This window comes from Oncorhynchus masou, chromosome 29 (assembly GCF_036934945.1).
Source record: "Oncorhynchus masou masou isolate Uvic2021 chromosome 29, UVic_Omas_1.1, whole genome shotgun sequence".
NCBI classification, from domain to species: domain Eukaryota; kingdom Metazoa; phylum Chordata; class Actinopteri; order Salmoniformes; family Salmonidae; genus Oncorhynchus; species Oncorhynchus masou.
Window position 1 is genome coordinate 68,544,935 of NC_088240.1, and position 22,402 is coordinate 68,567,336.

The 22,402-nt window shown below is 44.9% G+C and overlaps 1 protein-coding gene across 2 annotated transcripts in view; it reads left to right on the forward strand.

The window, feature by feature from the left end:
* Nucleotides 1–10,569, forward strand: part of LOC135520385 (zinc finger protein ZFPM2-like) — a 239,964-nt gene extending 229,395 nt beyond the window's left edge. For both annotated transcript variants that reach the window (XM_064945902.1, XM_064945901.1), the window contains 3 exons: nt 4,542–4,748; nt 6,279–6,503; nt 7,006–10,569. In XM_064945902.1, the coding sequence (XP_064801974.1) occupies nt 4,542–4,748; nt 6,279–6,503; nt 7,006–9,554 (2,981 nt within the window). In that variant the 3' untranslated portion in view covers nt 9,555–10,569. The remainder of the gene's footprint in view (nt 1–4,541; nt 4,749–6,278; nt 6,504–7,005) is intronic.
* The last annotated feature ends 11,833 nt before the right edge of the window (nt 10,570–22,402 follow it).

Below are 22,402 nucleotides of genomic sequence, written 5' to 3' on the forward strand. Positions count from 1 at the left end.
TTGCTGAAAGCCACCCGCAGCCCCATAAAGTGTAGTTGTGCTGCAGTGGGCCTGGCCTGTGTTGTAGACAGATGGGAGAGCTGATGTGCGTAACTATGCATTTTACAGCAAACTATTAAAGAGTCGTGCTGTTTACACACAAACATTTGAATACCTGTCTGCAGGCCAGTTTAATTATGCAAACCCTTCTGTTATGTGTGTTGCTTTGTCGTCTCCTCCCAGCTCTCTCACTGCAACAAGGCTGGAGAGATGTGTTTGTGTTTCATTACGATATGGACAGTGGTGTGGCGCAGGCAGGAGCAAATGTATTCCATTCCTCATAACCTCGAGTATCTTATACTGTCTGTTCCTCCCCACCACGGTGGCCCATGTTCACATTTACTCTCGTGCGGCAGGTAGCCTAGTGGTTAAGCGCGTTGGGCCAGTAACCAAAAGGTTGCTGGTTTGAATCCCCAAGCCAACTAAGTGAAAAATCTGTTGATGTGCCTTTGAGCAAGGCACTTAATCCTATTTGCTCCTGTAAATTGCTCTGGATAATAATGTCTGCTAAATGACTAAAATGTAAAAGTATACCTCAGTTCCATTGTGTTTTTCCATTGTTCCCCTCTAAACAAAGACTGATTTAAACCTGGGATATCAGGTGGGTCCAATTATCAGGCAGAACAAAAGACCAGCAGGCTCCGGTCCCCGTGAGGTACGAATTGAATCCTCCTGCTGTATAGGCTACTTTACTGTACATCCATTGTCATTTAAAGCTGAAGAAATGTAAAATGGCCTCTGAAGTCTGACTTTGAAATCGCTGGGGTTTGTAGTTGGGGAGGAGGGACACACAGTACAGGACGTGCATCTTATTTCCCCATACGATTCATTCTTTGATGTTTGATTAGTGAAAGTACTTACATATACAAAGGCCCCCCCTCTCGCTCACATCATTTTGTTTCTTGAATTCCGTCATATCTTCAACTACATGTTCAAATACGGCATTCATCAAAGGAGAAGAGAAGGAATGGGCATTTAGCCAGCCGAGCCTCATTTAGCCAGCCGGCCCAATGTAGAGCTGGTGATTATTATATTGAGAGGGAGAGAGAGCGAGAGAGGGGGAGCGAGAGTGAGAGAGAGGGGGGGGCGAGAGTGAGAGAGGGGGGTGAGAGTGAGAGAGAGGGGGCGAGAGTGAGAGGGAGGGAGGGCGATAGAGAGAGAGAGAGAGAGGGGGGGGCGCGAGAGACAGAGAGAGAGGGAGAGAGAGAGATGGGGAGAGAGAGAGTGGGGGGTCGAGAGTGAGGGGGGCGATAGATAGAGAGAGAGAGATAGAGAGAGAGAGTGAGAGGGGGTGCGAGAGTGAGAGAGAGGGTGCGAGTGAGAGAGAGGGGGCGGCGAGTGAGAGGGAGGGAGGGCGATAGAGAGAGAGAGGGGGCGCGAGAGACAGAGAGAGAGAGGGGGAGAGAGAGAGTGGGGGGTTGAGAGTGAGGGGGCGATAGATAGAGAGAGAGAGATTGAGAGAGAGGGGGAGAGAGAGAGATGGGGAGAGAGAGGGGGAGAGAGAGAGTGGGGGTCGAGAGTGAGGGGGGCGATAGATAGAGAGAGAGAGAGAGAGAGATAGAGAGAGGGGCGAGAGTGAGGGGGGGGCGATAGATAGAGAGAGAGATAGAGAGAGAGAGAGAGAGAGAGAGAGAGGGGGCGAGTGAGAGAGGGGGGGCGATAGAGAGAGAGAGGGGGGGGATGTAGAAAGCAAAGCAGTGTTTTTAATTATCTGGACTAGGTACAGGATGCGGTGTTTTGATTGTTTTAATGAAGCAGCTGGCCTATTGTCTCTCCTAAATTCCTCTATTGTTTTTAGAATAAGTCAGTTCTTTATTCTTTTATCAGGTGCTCTGCAGGAGGATTCAGCACAATAGCATTCATTCCAACTGTATTGGCCGCTGCACAAAGCCAGGCAGGCAGCTCATTGCAGAGAGCTCGCTAACAGGCAAAACAGTGCAAATCACACAAGCTGCTACTTCTTAGCCTTTTCCCCAGTTTTACTTGTGGGCTGTGCACTTTCAAAAAAGGCTAAATGCAGCCAGTATGATGCAGATAAACTTTCATGAACTATTAACACAATTATTTGCCAAGGCCGCCCCTCTCTCTGTACCGTAAGAGGTGTTTCCCAATCCTTGTCCTAGGAACCCAAAAGGGTGCACATTTGTGTGTGTCTGTGCTGGCCTAGAACTAATCTTTTGGTTCTCCAACAAGACCAAGCTTGGGAAGCAAAAACTGTGGTGTACAGTGATGCCCTGAGAGCAACATCTCTGGGGATCTCCTGAGCTGCCATCTATGTGTATGTCCCAAATGCCACCCGTTTCCCTATTTAGTGCACTACTTGTGACCAGGGCCTATAGCTCTGGTCAAAATATTGCGCTATATTGGGAATAGGGTGTTATTTGGGACTAAGAGGTTGAGGTGGTTGAAGTCTCCTCTGAGGCAGGAATGATTCTGTCTGAGTCCGTATTCTGTGTTGTAGAGCACCACCCCAGGATTCTCACGGACAACAGATGGGTGTCTGTGGTGTGGCTGGCTGAAGGAGGTACATTACTGTGTACATTTCATAGTAGGTTATGAGTACTAACAATCATTAGCAATTAGCAGTGGTAGGCTTGCAGTAATTCAGAGTATCTTTAACTGAAATTGATTTCAAAGACAGTGAAAATGTAGAAAAGTCAGTCGTGAGTTCAGTATCAGGGTGTTTTTCTCCCTTCTCTTTGTTAACCGAGAACCTGAGAAGTGGAATCTCTACCAATTGAAACTTTTAGTGGCGAGTAGTGACGATCTGCCCCCCACCTGCCCCTCCATGGTGGCTGCTCGCTGGCAGTTAGTACCTACCTTGATGGTAACGCTGTCTGACGGCAGAGGAGTTTTGTTACTTTAATTAGGAGATAAAAATTCAAAGGGCCTCTCCAGGCTGTGTGTGGTGAGAGAGAATCAAAACCAGCACTCAAGTGGAGGGACCTGAAGTGTGTCTCTCATCACGGGAGATTGGCCAGCAGATAGGCACTGTTCTTTAAAGGAGCTAGTGCTGCCTGCTGCCTGCCACTCACACGGATACACACACACAAACACACACTCTCTCTCTCTCTCTCACACACACACCACACACACACACACACACACACACACACACACACACACACACACACACACACACACACACACACACACACACACACACACACACACACACACACACACACACACACACACACACACACACACACACACAGCTTTCCTTGCACACAGAAATGGGACTTTAAAAGATGGCATATTTTACTACAGCTTGCTTCACTCCTATGACACATTTGTAATAGTGTTTAATTTCAGTGCAGTTTGACATACATGTAATGAAAAGGTTGGGAAATGTGTTAATGGGAATAACGAGGTTATGACCAGCGTCAGGTGGGAGGTGGAATGCCGTGGAAGGTGTACCAGAGAGGAGTGATACATCCTCAGATTGGTGTGGAAGTTTCATGACAATCATTCCATCTTGTCAATTCATAGTAACTACAGCAGTTATTCTTCAGTTTTCCTCCCTGGGTTGGGGGAGCCTCACTTGAAAACCTCAACCCTGTCTACACTGACCTTTAAAACGAGTGATTTCTACATCTTGTGTAAACATTTGTAATCCGTGTCTCTCTAAAGGAGGATGGAACTATGAGTGGGGTGCAGTTAGTCTTCTGTTCTACCCTTCATACCTCTCTTCTCTCTTCTGCAACACCCCTTATTTCCACAACAGCTGGACTCAAATCACAGGTCCTCTCTCATCCTGACGCTGCTCTGTTGGAGTGTTTGCACATCTTTGAAAGCTAACAGAGTGCCCTAATTAATTGTCCAGCTTTTCTCTGAAACAATGTCCTAATTCTGCCATTTAGCGTGAGCGTATCATCGTTTGTTGTTATCGCCCCAGCCAGATTTTTGTAAATAGTCATATTAAAAACTTTAATCTCTTCAAGGGAAAATGAAGTGCAGCTGAAAAGCCTGTCATGTGCAGGAGATAAATATTATCTAAGTTAAAAACCTTCCTCTACCCATTCCTCCCCTTCCGCTCTCTCATCCTAACTTAATGAATATGTTCAGAAGATTTCACTGGAATGTTTAATCCCAAAACACAAACATCTGATCTTGTGTAGAGGATCTGTTTGAGGTTATGCTATATTACTGAAGTATACAGTATAGCTCCAATGCAAAGACCTACTACAATTTACCCCACTGAGTATGACATTTCTTACTGCTACTTTAACCAAAGTATGACATTGTGATTTCACACTTTAGTCATCATATAGTCATTATTATTATAAGTCCTTATAACATGTCCCTCTGGATGGAATTCCATACCCTCTGAACTCTTCACTTATAGGGTGAAACATCAATAACAATAATATAATACTGTCCCCAGTGGGAATCGAACCCATCAACTAAGCTACACAGGCTAACACTACCATGCTCTACCAACAGAGTCACACAGGATAAAAACAACATTCTTCAGCATGTTCCCCTTCTGTCTGTTCCAGGTGGCCAGCTGTGGTGTACCACCACTAAGAGCATCATGGGGGGCGAGGAGCTAGTGGCGTTCGCCGTGGACTTTGACTCCCGTCTACAGGCCATCAACCACATGTCTCTGAGCGAGGGGATGTACCCGGCTAGACTGCTGGACACCATCCAGCTCCTGCCTCAGCAGGCCGCCATGGCCTCCATTCTGCCCACCGCCATCGTCAACAGTGAGTTACAATACACTCCATGGCTAGTCTGTACTGTAGTCTCACCTAGGGCTGTGTTTGAAATGTACTCTATTCCCTATGTAGTCCACTACTTTAGGCCAAAACTTTAGTAGTGCACTATAGGAATGAGGGTGCAGACACTGGACAAAGGTATTGCCCTATATAGGGAATAGGGTGCCGTTTTGAACATTGCCCTAATAAACAAGAAATGTCTGTCTGTACGTCCGTCTATGGGCTGTAGATTAACCCAGATGAGTCTGTGTTAAGAGCAGGTTGAGATAAGAGCTGTCGACCTTTTGTTTGGGTTCACATAAACACAGGCGAGCCTCCCACTAACCTGTTAATTGCAAAATACAAGCTTCATGCAAATAGTGCATTTGTTTACTTTTAATAAGGGATATCTGGGTTCAGCTTGACAGGGAGGTTGCTCTGCTGCAGGCAGATGGTCCAGTGTTTCAGTTGCCCTTGAGAAAGGGCATCAACCTAGTGGTATCAACACAGTCCTATCACAGGCTTGGGTATTACAGGGTTTTCTCCTGGCTTTGAGTATCAAATCAGAGCTATAAAGAGAAAGAAGCGTGTGTGTGTTGTGTTTGCACAAACTCTACCCTGAAGTTCTACTGTGACATTCTACCCTGACGTTGTACCCTGACGCTCTACCCTGAAGTTCTACTGTGACATTCTACCCTGACGTTGTACCCTGACGCTCTACCCTGACGTTCTACTGTGACATTCTACCCTGACGTTGTACCCTGACGCTCTACCCTGAAGTTCTACTGTGACATTCTACCCTGACGTTGTACCCTGACGCTCTACCCTGAAGTTCTACTGTGACATTCTACCCTGACGTTGTACCCTGACGCTCTACCCTGAAGTTCTACTGTGACATTCTACCCTGACGTTCTACTGTGACACGCTACCCTGACGTTCTACTGTGACACTCTACCCTGACGTTCTACTGTGACAGTCTACCCTGACGTTCTACTGTGACATTATACCCTGACGTTCTACTGTGACATTCTACCCTAACGTTGTACCCTGACACTCTACCCTGAAGTTCTACTGTTACATTCTACCCTAATGTTGTAACCTGATGCTTTACCTTGAAGTTCTACTGTGACATTCTCCCCTGACGTTGTACCCTGATGCTCTACCCTGATGTTCTACTGTGACATACTACCGTAACGCTGTACCCTGACGCTCTACCCTGACGCCCTACTCTGACGTTCTACTGTGACATTCTACCCTGACGTTCAACTGTGACATTCTACCCTGATGTTCTACTGTGACATTCTACCCTAACGTTGTACCCTGACGCTCCAACCTGAAGTTCTACTGTGACATTCTACCCTGACGTTCTACTGTGACATTCTACCCTAACGTTGTATCCTGACGCTCTACCCTGAAGTTCTACTGTGACATTCTACCCTAACGTTGTACCCTGACGCTCTACCCTGAAGTTCTACTTTGACATTCTATCCTGACGTTGTACCCTGACGCTCTGCACTGTGTTTTACCCTCTCTCTCCAGAGGACATCTTCCCATGTAAGGCGTGTGGGATCTGGTACCGCAGCGAGAGGAACCTGCAGGCCCACCTGATGTACTACTGCAGTGGCAGGCAGAGGGAGCCAGAGAGCCAAGGGGAGGAGAACGACAACGGACCCCACCAGACATCCAGCATCTGCCCCTTCCCACAGTGCAACAAGAGCTTCACCAGCGCCAGGGCCCTGGAAATGCACCTGAGCACGCACAGCGGTGAGTAGAGATGTCCTGCTAGTACTATTAGTATAGTATTTCAGCTTCTACTGTAGTAATACTTGTACAGTACTGTAAAGTAGATGAAATGTAGATTTATTTCAGCTTTCATTTAGTTGTAAGTATCTCACCATTGAGTGATGTTGACATGAGATGTGCTTATCATTAAACGTAATCCTGTGTAATATTTAATCACGTTGAGTAGTACAGAACAGTATACCTTTAATATTTAGTATTGCTTGACATTAAGACAATGTCAGTTTCACATTAGTCAGGTAAAATAATTGGCAACGTGAACTACTGCTCTTAGCGCCATAAATATACACATCCCCCTGTCAGCTTAAGCAGTTGACAGTTTAGCTTTCAGCCCAACCAAAAATCAGGAAGGTTGGCAGTAAGCTTGGCATAATGCATCAGGTTTTGATCGTAGCCGTAGTTAACGTTAAGGCAGAGTGGGAAGGCGATGAGGAATCTCAATAGTGTCCTTTTATCTCCCTAACAGGTGTCAAAATGGAAGAGACGCTCCCCCCTGGCACCAGCTTGAAATGCACAATCTGTAACTACACGGCGGATTCTCTTATTACGTTCCAACATCACATCCTCTCTCACCTGTCACAGGCCGCCTTCAGATGCAATCACTGCCATATCAGCTTTCAGAACCACAGGGAACTCTTGCAGCATCAGGACTTACACAGCCACCATGGCCACGGCGGTGGGAGCAAACTTCACAGGGAGAGCGACAGCGAGCACTCCCCCAGGGGGGCGGAGGAAGCCCTGCAGCAGGCGGCGGCCCGCGTCGAGCTGGCCAACCGGAAGGAAGCCCTCCAGAGTCCCAAAGGATCCCTCAGCAAGGACACCACCATCGACAGCGAGCTGGAGAAGGCTGAGAAAAAGCCCATGCTGTCAGGGTTGAAGGGGGACGGTGGCCATCCGGGCAGTAAGGCCAGCTTCTCCTACACCCGGATCAAGTCTGAGCCTTCCAGCCCCCGCTTGGCCTCCTCTCCTGTTCAGCATAACATGGGCCCCACCTACCCCATGGGGCCCTTCCTGTCCCAGTTCGCTTTCTCCCAGGACATTTCTGTCGTCCCGCAGGCTTCTGAGATTCTGGCTAAAATGTCAGAGCTGGTGCACCGGAGGCTACGTCACGGAGGGAACACGGTCTACCCTCCGGTGATCTACAGCCCCCTCATCCCCAAAGGTGCCACGTGTTTCGAATGCAATATCACCTTCAACAACCTGGAAAACTACCTGGTCCACAAAAAGCACTACTGTAACAGCCGTTGGCAGCACATGACCAAGTCGCCTGACTTCTCCAGCATCTCAGACAAGGCCGTGAGCCCCAACAGCGGCCACAGCTCAGTCAGTATGCTCGCCGGATGCCACCCGTCTGAGGTCACCGACAGCCACCTGATGCAGTCGGCCTGTTTGTCAGTCAACTCTCAGAGTGTTCTGGACATGATCAATGCAGGAGGGGCAGTGAAAGATCCTGGCCCAGAGAAGGAGCTCCCGGGGCAGGTGAAGGTCTCCACCACCCCGACCGGGATGGAGGAGAGGCTGAACGGGAAGCAGCAGGCAGTGGAGGGGAAGAGCCCTACCAACACGCCTCTGGTGGAGACTGACGTCAACGACCCCAACCAGACTTCCTGTGCGGCCTGCAATATCACCTTTAGCCGCCACGAGACCTACATGGTCCACAAGCAATACTATTGTGCTACGCGTCACGACCCCCCCATGAAACGCATGTCCGCCAACAAGGTTCCCTCCATGCAGAGGACCATGAGGACCCGCAAGCGCAGAAAGATGTACGAGATGTGTCTCCCAGACCAGGACCCGAGAGGACCCTCCATTGGGCAGCCAGGGTTCCTGGGGGTCCCTCCTATGGCGAACCCCTGTACGTCCCAGGAGGCGGTGGAGAGCCTGGCCGACCGCTTTCACCCTCGCTGTGACGTCTTCCCAGGGATGGTCCCCAAACACCCGGAGGCTTCCCTCACCGTCACCAAGTCTATCATGGCCCCCAACAGTAAAACCACTATGGACCAGCAGGAGCTGGACGCACCCATCGATCTCAGCAAAAAGTGCTCGCCGATCCCCAATGACAAGACATCGTCCAACTCCCCCAAAAGACTGTTAGACTATCATGAATGTACAGTGTGCAAGATCAGTTTTAACAAAGTGGAGAACTACCTTGCGCATAAACAGAACTTTTGCCCTGTGACAACAGCCACAGCCTCCCAGCAGCACGGTGGTGAGACCATGTTCCCAGACGTGGTGAAGAGTGAAGGCAGTAATCCTGATGACGCCTACGATAAGAGCCCATGTGAGAAGAACGGCAACGATAAAATGATTGTGCAGAATGGGGGTGGAATGTTCCCCCCTCACATGGGCCCAGTGCCGGGTCTCAAGCCCTTCAGCGAGGCTCAGCTCATCCCGACGAAAGACGAGAACATGTTTCTGCCCCACTGCCTTTATCCCGGCGCAATAAAGAAGATGAAAGGTGCCGAGCAAATATCGCCCTACTTCGGGATAAAGCCGACCGATTACGTGGCCGGCGGGCTGGTCATGCAGGGCGATAGAGAGGTGAGCAGCGAGCAGGAGCAGAGCACTAATGGAGGGGGACCAGAGACGGGGAGAGAGCAGCCTGCTGCCAACGGCTGCCCGCTCCCCAGCAAAGAGCCACTGCCCCTGCTGCCCAAAAACAGGGGCATGGTGATAGTCAACGGTGGTCACAAGCCAGAGGAGCGCTCGGGATCGGGGCCCGTCCCACCTAACCAGGATAACCAATCCCACAATCCCCAGCAGCAAGACGGCCACCCCTCACCCACGTGGGGTGCGGAGAACCCGTCCGACTCCAACGAGAACGTGTCGCCCGCGTCCAAGTCTCCGACCGAGGAGACGGTGCCCACGGTGACAAAGGGTGTGAATGGGTCGTCCCAGGCTCCGGGCAGCGGGAAGTACTGCCGCCTCTGTGACATCCAATTCAACAACCTATCAAACTTTATTACCCATAAGAAGTTTTACTGTTCGTCACATGCTGCGGAGCATGTGAAATGAACTAGTTCCTGATTAGTTTTCCTGTCCTTTGCCACTCCCCTTTTTTCTGTTTGGGTACACTGTCGTGTCTGGAATAATGCATCACTCACGCAGTTCTAAACGCTGCTTGTGGACAATCAAGAGAGGCTTCTTCTTTCATCATTTTAACACCTCATTGCAAATCATTGGTTAAAAAAAGAAAAAATGAATCCAGAGTTGGTGCCACTTTCACATGTATTTATTTTACAATCAGTATTAATAGTAGTGATCTTAATTTAAAATTCAAATGAAATTTATATCAGAGTTGTTTGTAATGTTATTGTATAGTCATTCTTGTGTAGCACACATATTGTTTACACTGTAATGTAGGCTCAATGAAACGATAGAATACAAATGAGATGCATTTTAGACACAAAATAGCTACGGAAGCACTTGTCTATTCTTATTTGCTGTAACAGTTTTTGTATATGCCTAAATGTCATTTGCAGCTTTGCTATTCATGACTCGGATTCTTGGCCTTAACCCTTTGGTGGGATAGCCAGGTACAACCCAGCTGCATCTTCTGTTTTGGCATACACTTGGCTTAGCGTACGTATGTGGCTGTGTCCCTGTCTCTTTTCTTCAACTCGGACGTGGATGTTTTCAGGAGGTTGGCAACATTCTTGTATAGTACTCATATTTCTGTTTGCTGAACTACACTTTGGTCTCCCTTTTTAACTTTTGCTCTCGATGCAATACTTTGTAAATGAGGGAACATTACTGAAAGCAGTATTATGAGAGGGGGACTGCATTATATTATTTGGAGAAAAAAATTGTACAAGAATTACATTTATTGCTGTTGATAATGGAGGTTGGTTGACGGGGGATACCGGTGTAAAATAATCATTCCAATGTCCTAATTATGGGAGAGAAAAAAAGTTTCTTAAAAAAACGTTGTTGCTATGCATGTATATGGATGGAATAAAATTCCAGAACTGTTGGAAATAATTTTTATTTTGATGTGGTGTCATAATTAAACTTAAATCCTCAGGATAATCCAATGATGTTTGGTCTTTTCTTTCAAAGCCACAACACAGTACCAGTTTAGTGGATCTGTACATTAGATGTAAGGGACAGAGGGCTCTGTTCAATCTGCATTGCGTGAATCAAATTTAATGTCAATGTTCCCACTTTAGAGGACACTGCATTCATGGTAAACACTGCATATGCCGGCTCAATCGGAAAGGACTTTTACATTGTCACGTTTACATTCTATCATGGGATCTGTAACGCTGCAGCTTCACAGACTGAAAACATCCCAGAAAGATAGTAGAGTTAACACACAGATACAAATTCAGAAGACTTTATTTATTTACAAACATTAAGGCAAAACGGTCTGATATTTGTAATAAAGTATACAAAAAAAATCAATCGATTGAAACCGGTTTCATGTGTGGACATACACATGTCAAGTACAGTGCCTTGCGAAAGTATTCGGCCCCCTTGAACTTTGCGACCTTTTGCCACATTTCAGGCTTCAAACATAAAGATATAAAACTGTATTTTTTTGTGAAGAATCAACAACAAGTGGGACACAATCATGAAGTGGAACGACATTTATTGGATATTTCAAACATTTTTAACAAATCAAAAACTGAAAAATTGGGCGTGCAAAATTATTCAGCCCCCTTAAGTTAATACTTTGTAGCGCCACCCTTTGCTGCGATTACAGCTGTAAGTCGCTTGGGGTATGTCTCTATCAGTTTTGCACATCGAGAGACTGACATTTTTTTCCCATTCCTCCTTGCAAAACAGCTCGAGCTCAGTGAGGTTGGATGGAGAGCATTTGTGAACAGCAGTTTTCAGTTCTTTCCACAGATTCTCGATTGGATTCAGGTCTGGACTTTGACTTGGCCATTCTAACACCTGGATATGTTTATTTTTGAACCATTCCATTGTAGATTTTGCTTTATGTTTTGGATCATTGTCTTGTTGGAAGACAAATCTCCGTCCCAGTCTCAGGTCTTTTGCAGACTCCATCAGGTTTTCTTCCAGAATGGTCCTGTATTTGGCTCCATCCATCTTCCCATCAATTTTAACCATCTTCCCTGTCCCTGCTGAAGAAAAGCAGGCCCAAACCATGATGCTGTCTCCACCATGTTTGACAGTGGATATGGTGAGCTGTGTTGCTTTTACGCCAAACATAACGTTTTGCATTGTTGCCAAAAAGTTCAATTTTGGTTTCTTCTTCCACATGTTTGGTGTGTCTCCCAGGTGGCTTGTGGCAAACTTTAAACAACACTTTTTATGGATATCTTTAAGAAATGGCTTTCTTCTTGCCACTCTTCCATAAATGCCAGATTTGTGCAATATACGACTGATTGTTGCCCTATGGACAGAGTCTCCCACCTCAGCTGTAGATCTCTGCAGTTCATCCAGAGTGATCATGGGCCTCTTGGCTGCATCTCTGATCAGTCTTCTCCTTGTATGAGCTGAAAGTTTAGAGGGACGGCCAGGTCTTGGTAGATTTGCAGTGGTCTGATACTCCTTCCATTTCAATATTATCGCTTGCACAGTGCTCCTTGGGATGTTTAAAGCTTGGGAAATCTTTTTGTATCCAAATCCGGCTTTAAACTTCTTCACAACAGTATCTTGGACCTGCCTGGTGTGTTCCTTGTTCTTCATGATGCTCTCTGCGCTTTTAACGGACCTCTGAGACTATCACAGTGCAGGTGCATTTATACGGAGACTTGATTACACACAGGTGGATTGTATTTATCATCATTAGTCATTGAGGTCAACATTGGATCATTCAGAGATCCTCACTGAACTTCTGGAGAGAGTTTGCTGCACTGAACGTAAAGGGGCTGAATAATTTTGCACGCCCAATTTTTCAGTTTTTGATTTGTTAAAAAAGTTTGAAATATCCAATGAATGTCGTTCCACTTCATGATTGTGTCCCACTTGTTGTTGATTCTTCACAAAAAAATACAGTTTTATATCTTTATGTTTGAAGCCTGAAATGTGGCAAAAGGTCGCAAAGTTCAAGGGGGCCGAATACTTTCGCAAAGGCACTGTACATTCCAGTCAAAAATCATCCCTGAAAAAAAGAAACAAGGAACCTCTGTGATGTGACTTCATCTTCCAGTTGTGAGTGTAGTTGAGACATTTGGCAGCAGAATTAGTATGTCACTGGCACAGAATTCAAACCTTGAAATTAGAGCATATGAACTAGATGTCTTCTATAGATCTCTATGGTCATTGGCTCTGCTGTTCGGACTGCCGTTGGGACACCAGCTTCCACAGGTGTTTGCTAACAACAGACGGCCTCTTGTAGATCATCCTGCGGTCCCCTCCTTTAACATGGATCTGGTTGGCCGAGGGGTAAGTCTGCTCCAGTAACGTCTTCTGAAGCTGGGCCACCACCTGATGTGGAAGCACATACAGTCAGTCAATGTTCATTTGAGTTAGAGTTTGAGGGCCCTGTGAGAAACAGTCAATATGCATCATCCCAATTCCATCCATCCCCTTTCTCCCCGAAGTGTGCACTGTGCAGTAGTGCCGTCCCCCTGAACTAGTGCAGGCGTTGGCTAAGACGACAGCAATGAGTGGAGCATCACCTCGAGCTCCTACAAAACATTGCAGGTTTCTACTATTTCTAGTGATTTTCTAAAATGTTCTTACTCAGTTTATTTTGTGCATCACTTCACCCCCCCCCCCCCCCCCCAGGTAGAACTATTGGAATATGAATCTCTGGGTAGTCACCGTCCACCCTACCTTCACAAATTCCCAGAGATAGCGAAACAATGGTCTAGATTCTTTGGTGAGGCGCCGGGTTGTCTTGGGAGTCCTATCGGATAGCAAGAAATAAAGCCACCGATGGAGAGGCGGGGGAGGGTCTTAATGACATTGAGACGCTGGGTGACCCGTACTCCATTACCAAGCATACTACTCTCCAATGCTCAATCATTATTGAATAAACTCAGAGCGAGGATCTCCTTTCAGAGGGAGTATGATTCTGCAACATACTCTGTTTTTCTGAGTTCCTCCGACATCCAAACAGACAGTTCATCGAGCGGATAGGAAGAGGGCTCTCTCTGGCAAGAACAAAGGCAGAGGGCTCTGCCTTATGACCAATAACAAGTAGTGTGACAGGGAACACTTACCGAAACTTGCAAACTTCTGCACTCACAACTTGGAATACTTGGTCATCAAATGTCACTCTTTTTACCATCGAAGAGAGTTTTCAGGGATTATCGCTACTTCTAGGTATATCCTGCCCTAACCTGACACCAAAAAATATCTCAAAGATCTTCATTGGACCCTGAATAAACTGGAGACCAAGTACCCGGAGGCAGTGTTCATTGTCGTGGAGAACCGTGCTCCCGAATTACTATCAAGACATTGACTGTCCAACTAGCGTAGATTCTACGCTGTACCATTGCTACACACCTTTTCGATACGGTTATAATCCCTACCCTCCTTTTGGTAAATCTGACCATGGCTCCATTTTGCTCTTCCCCACCTACAAACAAAGACTCAAGAGGAAAGTTCCGGTGGTCAGGTCTGTACAAGACTGGTCTGACCAATCATAATCCATGCTTCAAGACTGTTGTGATCACGTGGACTGGAACATGTTCCGTTGCTGTTCAACTTGGCCTTCAATTCCATAGCACCCTCTGAGCTCACAGCCCTGGGGCTTAACTCCTCCCTATGCAACTGGGTCCTGGACTTCCTGACAGGCCGACCCAAGGTGGTGAATTTATGCAACATTACCTCCTCCACACTGATCATCATCACAAGGGTGTTCTCCCTGTACACCCACGACTGTGTGACCCTCACACAGTTCCAACTCCATCATCAAGTTTGCTGATGACACGACAGTAGTAGGACTGATTACCAAAAAAGACGAGATGGCCTACAGGGCGGAGGTAGGCACTCTGACGGTGTGGTGCCAGGTAAACAACCCCTCCCTCAACGTCAGCAAAACAAGGGGTGATTGTGGACTTCAGGAGGAACCAAGCTGGGCACGCCCACATTCTCATCAACGGTCCCACTGTGGAGACGGCGAAACACGGCAAGATCTCTGAGGAGTTGAAATGGTCAAACCACATGGACACCTTGGTGAAGAAGGCACTTCAGTGACTCTTTAACCTCAGGAGGCTGAAGAAATGTGGTCTGTCCCCGAGGACCCTCAGTGTTCTACGGGAACACCATCGATAGCATACTGTTGGTCAGCATTACAGCCTGGTACAGAAACTACACCACCGCTGACTGCAAGGCACTACAGAGGTTGGTTAACTAAGCCGAGCGCTCCATTGGATGCACATGGCCTGCAAAGTGTCGCAGGAAGGCCAAGACGATCATCAGGAACCTCAGCCACCCGAACCACGACTCAGATGCAGGCAGTAAAGGAGCTTCATGGCCTAAACTAACAGACTGGCCAATAGCTTCTAGCCCCAGACCATCAGGCGGCTGAATAGCCACCACTATTCAGCTACCTGCTACCTTGAAAGTTCTAGGATTTTTTCAACCCTACCCATGATTACACACTTCAGGGTGAAGATTGAGAAATGTAATTGCGCTAGCCACTAGACAGACTAATGGAGGGAGGAAGGTTGTACACTACTCACTTGGTTTAGAGGAGCAGGAATTTGCTCATCGAAAGAATCCCCAATAATCACACTCACAGAAGTCCTACTGGAGAGGGGTTTGAATTTGGAGATTTCCCTGAAAAATAATCAAAACATTACATACAAAATCTCAAAACAAGTTTGCTTTTACACATTTGCGTTATCTACTATAGAGCATATCCAAAATGATTGTGTGATGACAGCTTGATATTACATTCACATGTACTGTATGTTCGTCTCACCTGACTTGAGAGGCACTTTCATTCAGGAAAAAATGTTCATCTACAGCACTGCTCTGGTGGGCGGAGTTACCGAGGAGGTACTTCTGAGAACACAAAGACATACGATAACATTGGACCGTGGCCTGAAAGTAAGTGTGTGTGCATTATAACCTTCACCTGTCTCTATCCAAATCTTTCTCTTTTCCTACAATTTAAGCAAAATGACTCACTTGATGTCCTTAACTCCTTGGTAACTGAAATATTTCAAAAGCTGAAAAAAGTCCCTCTGTTGCTATCATAAAGTGTGTCCTAGGATATAGAATCAAAATATTTTAACAAACCGTTCAGACTTTAACCTAGAGCAGTTATCAAGTCACAGTTTATTTTCCTCCTCTTCTCCCCCACTCTCTCTCTCCCCCCTCTCCCCTCCTTCTGAGGAGACGTCATGCTTTTTACATTTTTAGTGTGCACCAATGGCCAAATTCAATATATTTGAAAACCTAACTGCAAAACATTTCTTGATATACACTGAACAGAAATATAAACACAACATGTGAAGTGTTGGTCCCATGTTTCATGAGCTGAAATTAAAAATGCCAGAAATGGTCCATACGCACAAAAAGCTTCTCTCTCTCAAATTCTGTGCACAAATGTGTTTACATCCCTGTTAGTGAATATTTCTCCTTTGCCAAGATAATCAAGAAGCTGATTAAACAACATGATCATTACGCAGGTGCACCTTACGCTGGGAACAATAAAGGGCCACTCTAAAATGTGCAGTTGTCACTCAACACAATGCCACAGTTGTCTCAAGTTGAGGGAGCGTACAATTTTTGAAAACTGTCAGAAACCGTCTCAGGGAAGCTCATATGCGTGCTCGTCGTCTTCAACAGGATCTTGCCCTGAATGCAGTTTGGCGTCTTAACCAACTTCAGTGGGCAAATGCTTACCTTCGATGACCACTGGCATGCTGGAGAAGTGTGCTCTTCACAGATGAATCCCTGTTTCAACTGTACCAGGCAGATGGCAGACAGTGTGTATGGCGTTGTGTGGGCGAGCAGTTTGCTGATGTCAACATTGAACAGAGTACCCCATGGTGTCGGTGGGGTTATGGTAAGAGCATGTATAAGCTACGGACAACAAATACAATGGCAATTTGAATGCAGAGATACCGTGATGAGATCCTGAGGCCCATTGTCGTGCCATTCATCCGCCTCCATCACCTCATGTTTCAGCATGATAATGCACGGCCCAATGTCGCAAGGATGTGTACAAAATTCCTGGAAGCTGAAAAAGCCCCTGTTCTTCCATTGCCTGCATAGCCACCCATTGAGCATGTTTGTGATGCTCTGGCTTCCTGTTCCCACCCAATATCCAGCAACTTTGCACAGCAATTGAAGAGGAGTGGGACAACATTCCACAGGCCATAATCAACAGCCTGATCAACTCTATGTGAAGGAGATGTTTTGAGCTGCATGAGACAAATGGTGGTCACACCAGATACTGACTGGTTTTCTGCCTTTTTAAGGTATCTGTATTCCCAGTCATGTGAAATCCATAGACTAGGCCCTAATGAATTTATTTCAATTGACTGATTTCCTTATATGAACTGTAACTCAGTAAAATTGTTGCATGTTGCGTTTATATTTTTGTTCAGTGTAATTGCATGACTCTTCCTTTAACAGACAATAATTTAAATGGATTTCCAATCCTGTTATGAAATGATCTCCAAATGAAATCTCAATACTGAAAAGAATGGAGTATGATTAGAAAACAGCCCTAGGCTAGGCTGTGTTTCACTGTTCTTTAGGCTGTGTTTCACTGTTCTTTAGGCTGTGTTACACTGTTCTTTAGGCTGTGTTACACTGTTCTTTAGGCTGTGTTTCACTGTTCTTTAGGCTGTGTTACACTGTTCTTTAGGCTGTGTTTCACTGTTCTTTAGGCTGTGTTTCACTGTTCTTTAGGCTGTGTTTCACTGTTCTTTAGGCTGTGTTTCACTGTTCTTTAGGCTAAGTTACACTGTTCTTTAGGCTAAGTTACACTGTTCTTTAGGCTGTGTTTCACTGTTCTTTAGGCTAGGTTTCACTGTTCTTTAGGCTGTGTTTCACTGTTCTTTAGGCTGTGTTACACTGTTCTTTAGGCTGTGTTTCACTGTTCTTTAGGCTGTGTTACACTGTTCTTTAGGCTGTTTCACACTGTTCTTTAGGCTGTGTTTCACTGTTCTTTAGGCTAAGTTACACTGTTCTTTAGGCTGTGTTTCACTGTTCTTTAGGCTGTGTTTCACTGTTCTTTAGGCTGTGTTACACTGTTCTTTAGGCTGTGTTACACTGTTCTTTAGGCTGTGTTTCACTGTTCTTTAGGCTGTGTTTCACTGTTCTTTAGGCTGTGTTACACTGTTCTTTAGGTTGTGTTTCACTGTTCTTTAGGCTGTGTTACACTGTTCTTTAGGCTGTTTCACACTGTTCTTTAGGCTGTGTTTCACTGTTCTTTAGGCTAAGTTACACTGTTCTTTAGGCTGTGTTTCACTGTTCTTTAGGCTAAGTTACACTGTTCTTTAGGCTGTGTTTCACTGTTCTTTAGGCTAGGTTACACTGTTCTTTAGGCTGTGTTTCACTGTTCTTTGGGCTAAGTTACACTGTTCTTTAGGCTGTGTTTCACTGTTCTTTAGGCTGTGTTTCACTGTTCTTTAGGCTAAGTTACACTGTTCTTTAGGCTGTGTTTCACTGTTCTTTAGGCTGTTTCACACTGTTCTTTAGGCTGTGTTTCACTGTTCTTTAGGGTGTGTTTCACTGTTCTTTAGGCTGTGTTTCACTGTTCTTTAGACTGTGTTTCCCTGTTCTTTAGGCTGTGTTACACTGTTCTTTAGGCTGTGTTTCACTGTTCTTTAGGCTGTGTTACACTGTTCTTTAGGCTGTGTTTCACTGTGCTTTAGGGTGTGTTTCACTGTTCTTTAGGCTGTGTTACACTGTTCTTTAGGCTGTTTCACACTGTTCTTTAGACTGTGTTACACTGTTCTTTAGGCTGTGTTTCACTGTTCTTTAGACTGTGTTTCACTGTTCTTTAGGCTGTGTTTCACTGTTCTTTAGACTGTGTTACACTGTTCTTTAGGCTGTGTTACACTGTTCTTTAGGCTGTGTTTCACTGTTCTTTAGGCTGTGTTTCACTGTTCTTTAGGCTAAGTTACACTGTTCTTTAGGCTAAGTTACACTGTTCTTTAGGCTGTGTTTCACTGTTCTTTAGGCTAAGTTACACTGTTCTTTAGGCTGTGTTTCACTGTTCTTTAGGCTAGGTTACACTGTTCTTTAGGCTGTGTTTCACTGTTCTTTAGGCTAAGTTACACTGTTCTTTAGGCTGTGTTTCACTGTTCTTTAGGTTGTGTTTCACTGTTCTTTAGGCTAAGTTACACTGTTCTTTAGGCTGTGTTTCACTGTTCTTTAGGCTGTTTGACACTGTTCTTTAGGCTGTGTTTCACTGTTCTTTAGGCTAAGTTACACTGTTCTTTAGGCTGTGTTTCACTGTTCTTTAGGCTAAGTTACACTGTTCTTTAGGCTGTGTTTCACTGTTCTTTAGGCTAAGTTACACTGTTCTTTAGGCTGTGTTTCACTGTTCTTTAGGCTAGGTTACACTGTTCTTTAGGCTGTGTTTCACTGTTCTTTGGGCTAAGTTACACTGTTCTTTAGGCTGTGTTTCACTGTTCTTTAGGCTGTGTTTCACTGTTCTTTAGGCTAAGTTACACTGTTCTTTAGGCTGTGTTTCACTGTTCTTTAGGCTGTTTCACACTGTTCTTTAGGCTGTGTTTCACTGTTCTTTAGGGTGTGTTTCACTGTTCTTTAGGCTGTGTTTCACTGTTCTTTAGACTGTGTTTCCCTGTTCTTTAGGCTGTGTTACACTGTTCTTTAGGCTGTGTTTCACTGTTCTTTAGGCTGTGTCACACTGTTCTTTAGGCTGTGTTTCACTGTGCTTTAGGGTGTGTTTCACTGTTCTTTAGGCTGTGTTACACTGTTCTTTAGGCTGTTTCACACTGTTCTTTAGACTGTGTTACACTGTTCTTTAGGCTGTGTTTCACTGTTCTTTAGACTGTGTTTCACTGTTCTTTAGGCTGTGTTTCACTGTTCTTTAGACTGTGTTTCACTGTTCTTTAGGCTGTGTTTCACTGTTCTTTAGGCTGTGTTACACTGTTCTTTAGGCTGTGTTACACTGTTCTTTAGGCTGTGTTTCACTGTTCTTTAGGCTGTGTTTCACTGTTCTTTAGGCTAAGTTACACTGTTCTTTAGGCTGTGTTTCACTGTTCTTAAGGCTAAGTTACACTGTTCTTTAGGCTGTGTTTCACTGTTCTTTAGGCTAGGTTACACTGTTCTTTAGGCTGTGTTTCACTGTTCTTTAGGCTAAGTTACACTGTTCTTTAGGCTGTGTTTCACTGTTCTTTAGGTTGTGTTTCACTGTTCTTTAGGCTAAGTTACACTGTTCTTTAGGCTGTGTTTCGCTGTTCTTTAGGCTGTTTCACACTGTTCTTTAGGCTGTGTTTCACTGTTCTTTAGGCTGTGTTTCACTGTTCTTTAGGCTGTGTTTCACTGTTCTTTAGACTGTGTTTCCCTGTTCTTTAGGCTGTGTTACACTGGTCTTTAGGCTGTGTTTCACTGTTCTTTAGGCTGTGTTACACTGTTCTTTAGGCTGTGTTACACTGTTCTTTAGGCTGTGTTTCACTGTTCTTTAGGCTGTGTTTCACTGTTCTTTAGGCTGTGTTACACTGTTCTTTAGGCTGTGTTACACTGTTCTTTAGGCTGTGTTTCACTGTTCTTTAGGCTGTGTTTCACTGTTCTTTAGGCTGTGTTACACTGTTCTTTAGGCTGTGTTACACTGTTCTTTAGGCTGTGTTTCACTGTTCTTTAGGCTGTGTTTCACTGTTCTTTAGGCTGTGTTACACTGTTCTTTAGGTTGTGTTTCACTGTTCTTTAGGCTGTGTTACACTGTTCTTTAGGCTGTTTCACACTGTTCTTTAGGCTGTGTTTCACTGTTCTTTAGGCTAAGTTACACTGTTCTTTAGGCTGTGTTTCACTGTTCTTTAGGCTGTGTTACACTGTTCTTTAGGCTGTGTTACACTGTTCTTTAGGCTGTGTTTCACTGTTCTTTAGGCTGTGTTTCACTGTTCTTTAGGCTGTGTTACACTGTTCTTTAGGCTGTGTTACACTGTTCTTTAGGCTGTGTTTCACTGTTCTTTAGGCTGTGTTTCACTGTTCTTTAGGCTGTGTTACACTGTTCTTTAGGTTGTGTTTCACTGTTCTTTAGGCTGTGTTACACTGTTCTTTAGGCTGTTTCACACTGTTCTTTAGGCTGTGTTTCACTGTTCTTTAGGCTAAGTTACACTGTTCTTTAGGCTGTGTTTCACTGTTCTTTAGGCTGTGTTACACTGTTCTTTAGGCTGTGTTTCACTGTTCTTTAGGCTGTGTTTCACTGTTCTTTAGGCTGTGTTTCACTGTTCTTTAGGCTGTGTTTCACTGTTCTTTAGGCTAAGTTACACTGTTCTTTAGGCTAAGTTACACTGTTCTTTAGGCTGTGTTTCACTGTTCTTTAGGCTCGGTTTCACTGTTCTTTAGGCTGTGTTTCACTGTTCTTTAGGCTGTGTTACACTGTTCTTTAGGCTGTGTTTCACTGTTCTTTAGGCTGTGTTACACTGTTCTTTAGGCTGTTTCACACTGTTCTTTAGGCTGTGTTTCACTGTTCTTTAGGCTAAGTTACACTGTTCTTTAGGCTGTGTTTCACTGTTCTTTAGGCTGTGTTTCACTGTTCTTTAGGCTGTGTTACACTGTTCTTTAGGCTGTGTTACACTGTTCTTTAGGCTGTGTTTCACTGTTCTTTAGGCTGTGTTTCACTGTTCTTTAGGCTGTGTTACACTGTTCTTTAGGTTGTGTTTCACTGTTCTTTAGGCTGTGTTACACTGTTCTTTAGGCTGTTTCACACTGTTCTTTAGGCTGTGTTTCACTGTTCTTTAGGCTAAGTTACACTGTTCTTTAGGCTGTGTTTCACTGTTCTTTAGGCTAAGTTACACTGTTCTTTAGGCTGTGTTTCACTGTTCTTTAGGCTAAGTTACACTGTTCTTTAGGCTAGGTTACACTGTTCTTTAGGCTGTGTTTCACTGTTCTTTGGGCTAAGTTACACTGTTCTTTAGGCTGTGTTTCACTGTTCTTTAGGCTGTGTTTCACTGTTCTTTAGGCTAAGTTACACTGTTCTTTAGGCTGTGTTTCACTGTTCTTTAGGCTAAGTTACACTGTTCTTTAGGCTGTGTTTCACTGTTCTTAAGGCTAAGTTACACTGTTCTTTAGGCTGTGTTTCACTGTTCTTTAGGCTAGGTTACACTGTTCTTTAGGCTGTGTTTCACTGTTCTTTAGGCTAAGTTACACTGTTCTTTAGGCTGTGTTTCACTGTTCTTTAGGTTGTGTTTCACTGTTCTTTAGGCTAAGTTACACTGTTCTTTAGGCTGTGTTTCACTGTTCTTTAGGCTGTTTGACACTGTTCTTTAGGCTGTGTTTCACTGTTCTTTAGGCTAAGTTACACTGTTCTTTAGGCTGTGTTTCACTGTTCTTTAGGCTAAGTTACACTGTTCTTTAGGCTGTGTTTCACTGTTCTTTAGGCTAAGTTACACTGTTCTTTAGGCTGTGTTTCACTGTTCTTTAGGCTGTTTCACACTGTTCTTTAGGCTGTGTTTCACTGTTCTTTAGGGTGTGTTTCACTGTTCTTTAGGCTGTGTTTCACTGTTCTTTAGACTGTGTTTCCCTGTTCTTTAGGCTGTGTTACACTGTTCTTTAGGCTGTGTTTCACTGTTCTTTAGGCTGTGTTACACTGTTCTTTAGGCTGTGTTTCACTGTGCTTTAGGGTGTGTTTCACTGTTCTTTAGGCTGTGTTACACTGTTCTTTAGGCTGTTTCACACTGTTCTTTAGACTGTGTTACACTGTTCTTTAGGCTGTGTTTCACTGTTCTTTAGACTGTGTTTCACTGTTCTTTAGGCTGTGTTTCACTGTTCTTTAGACTGTGTTTCAC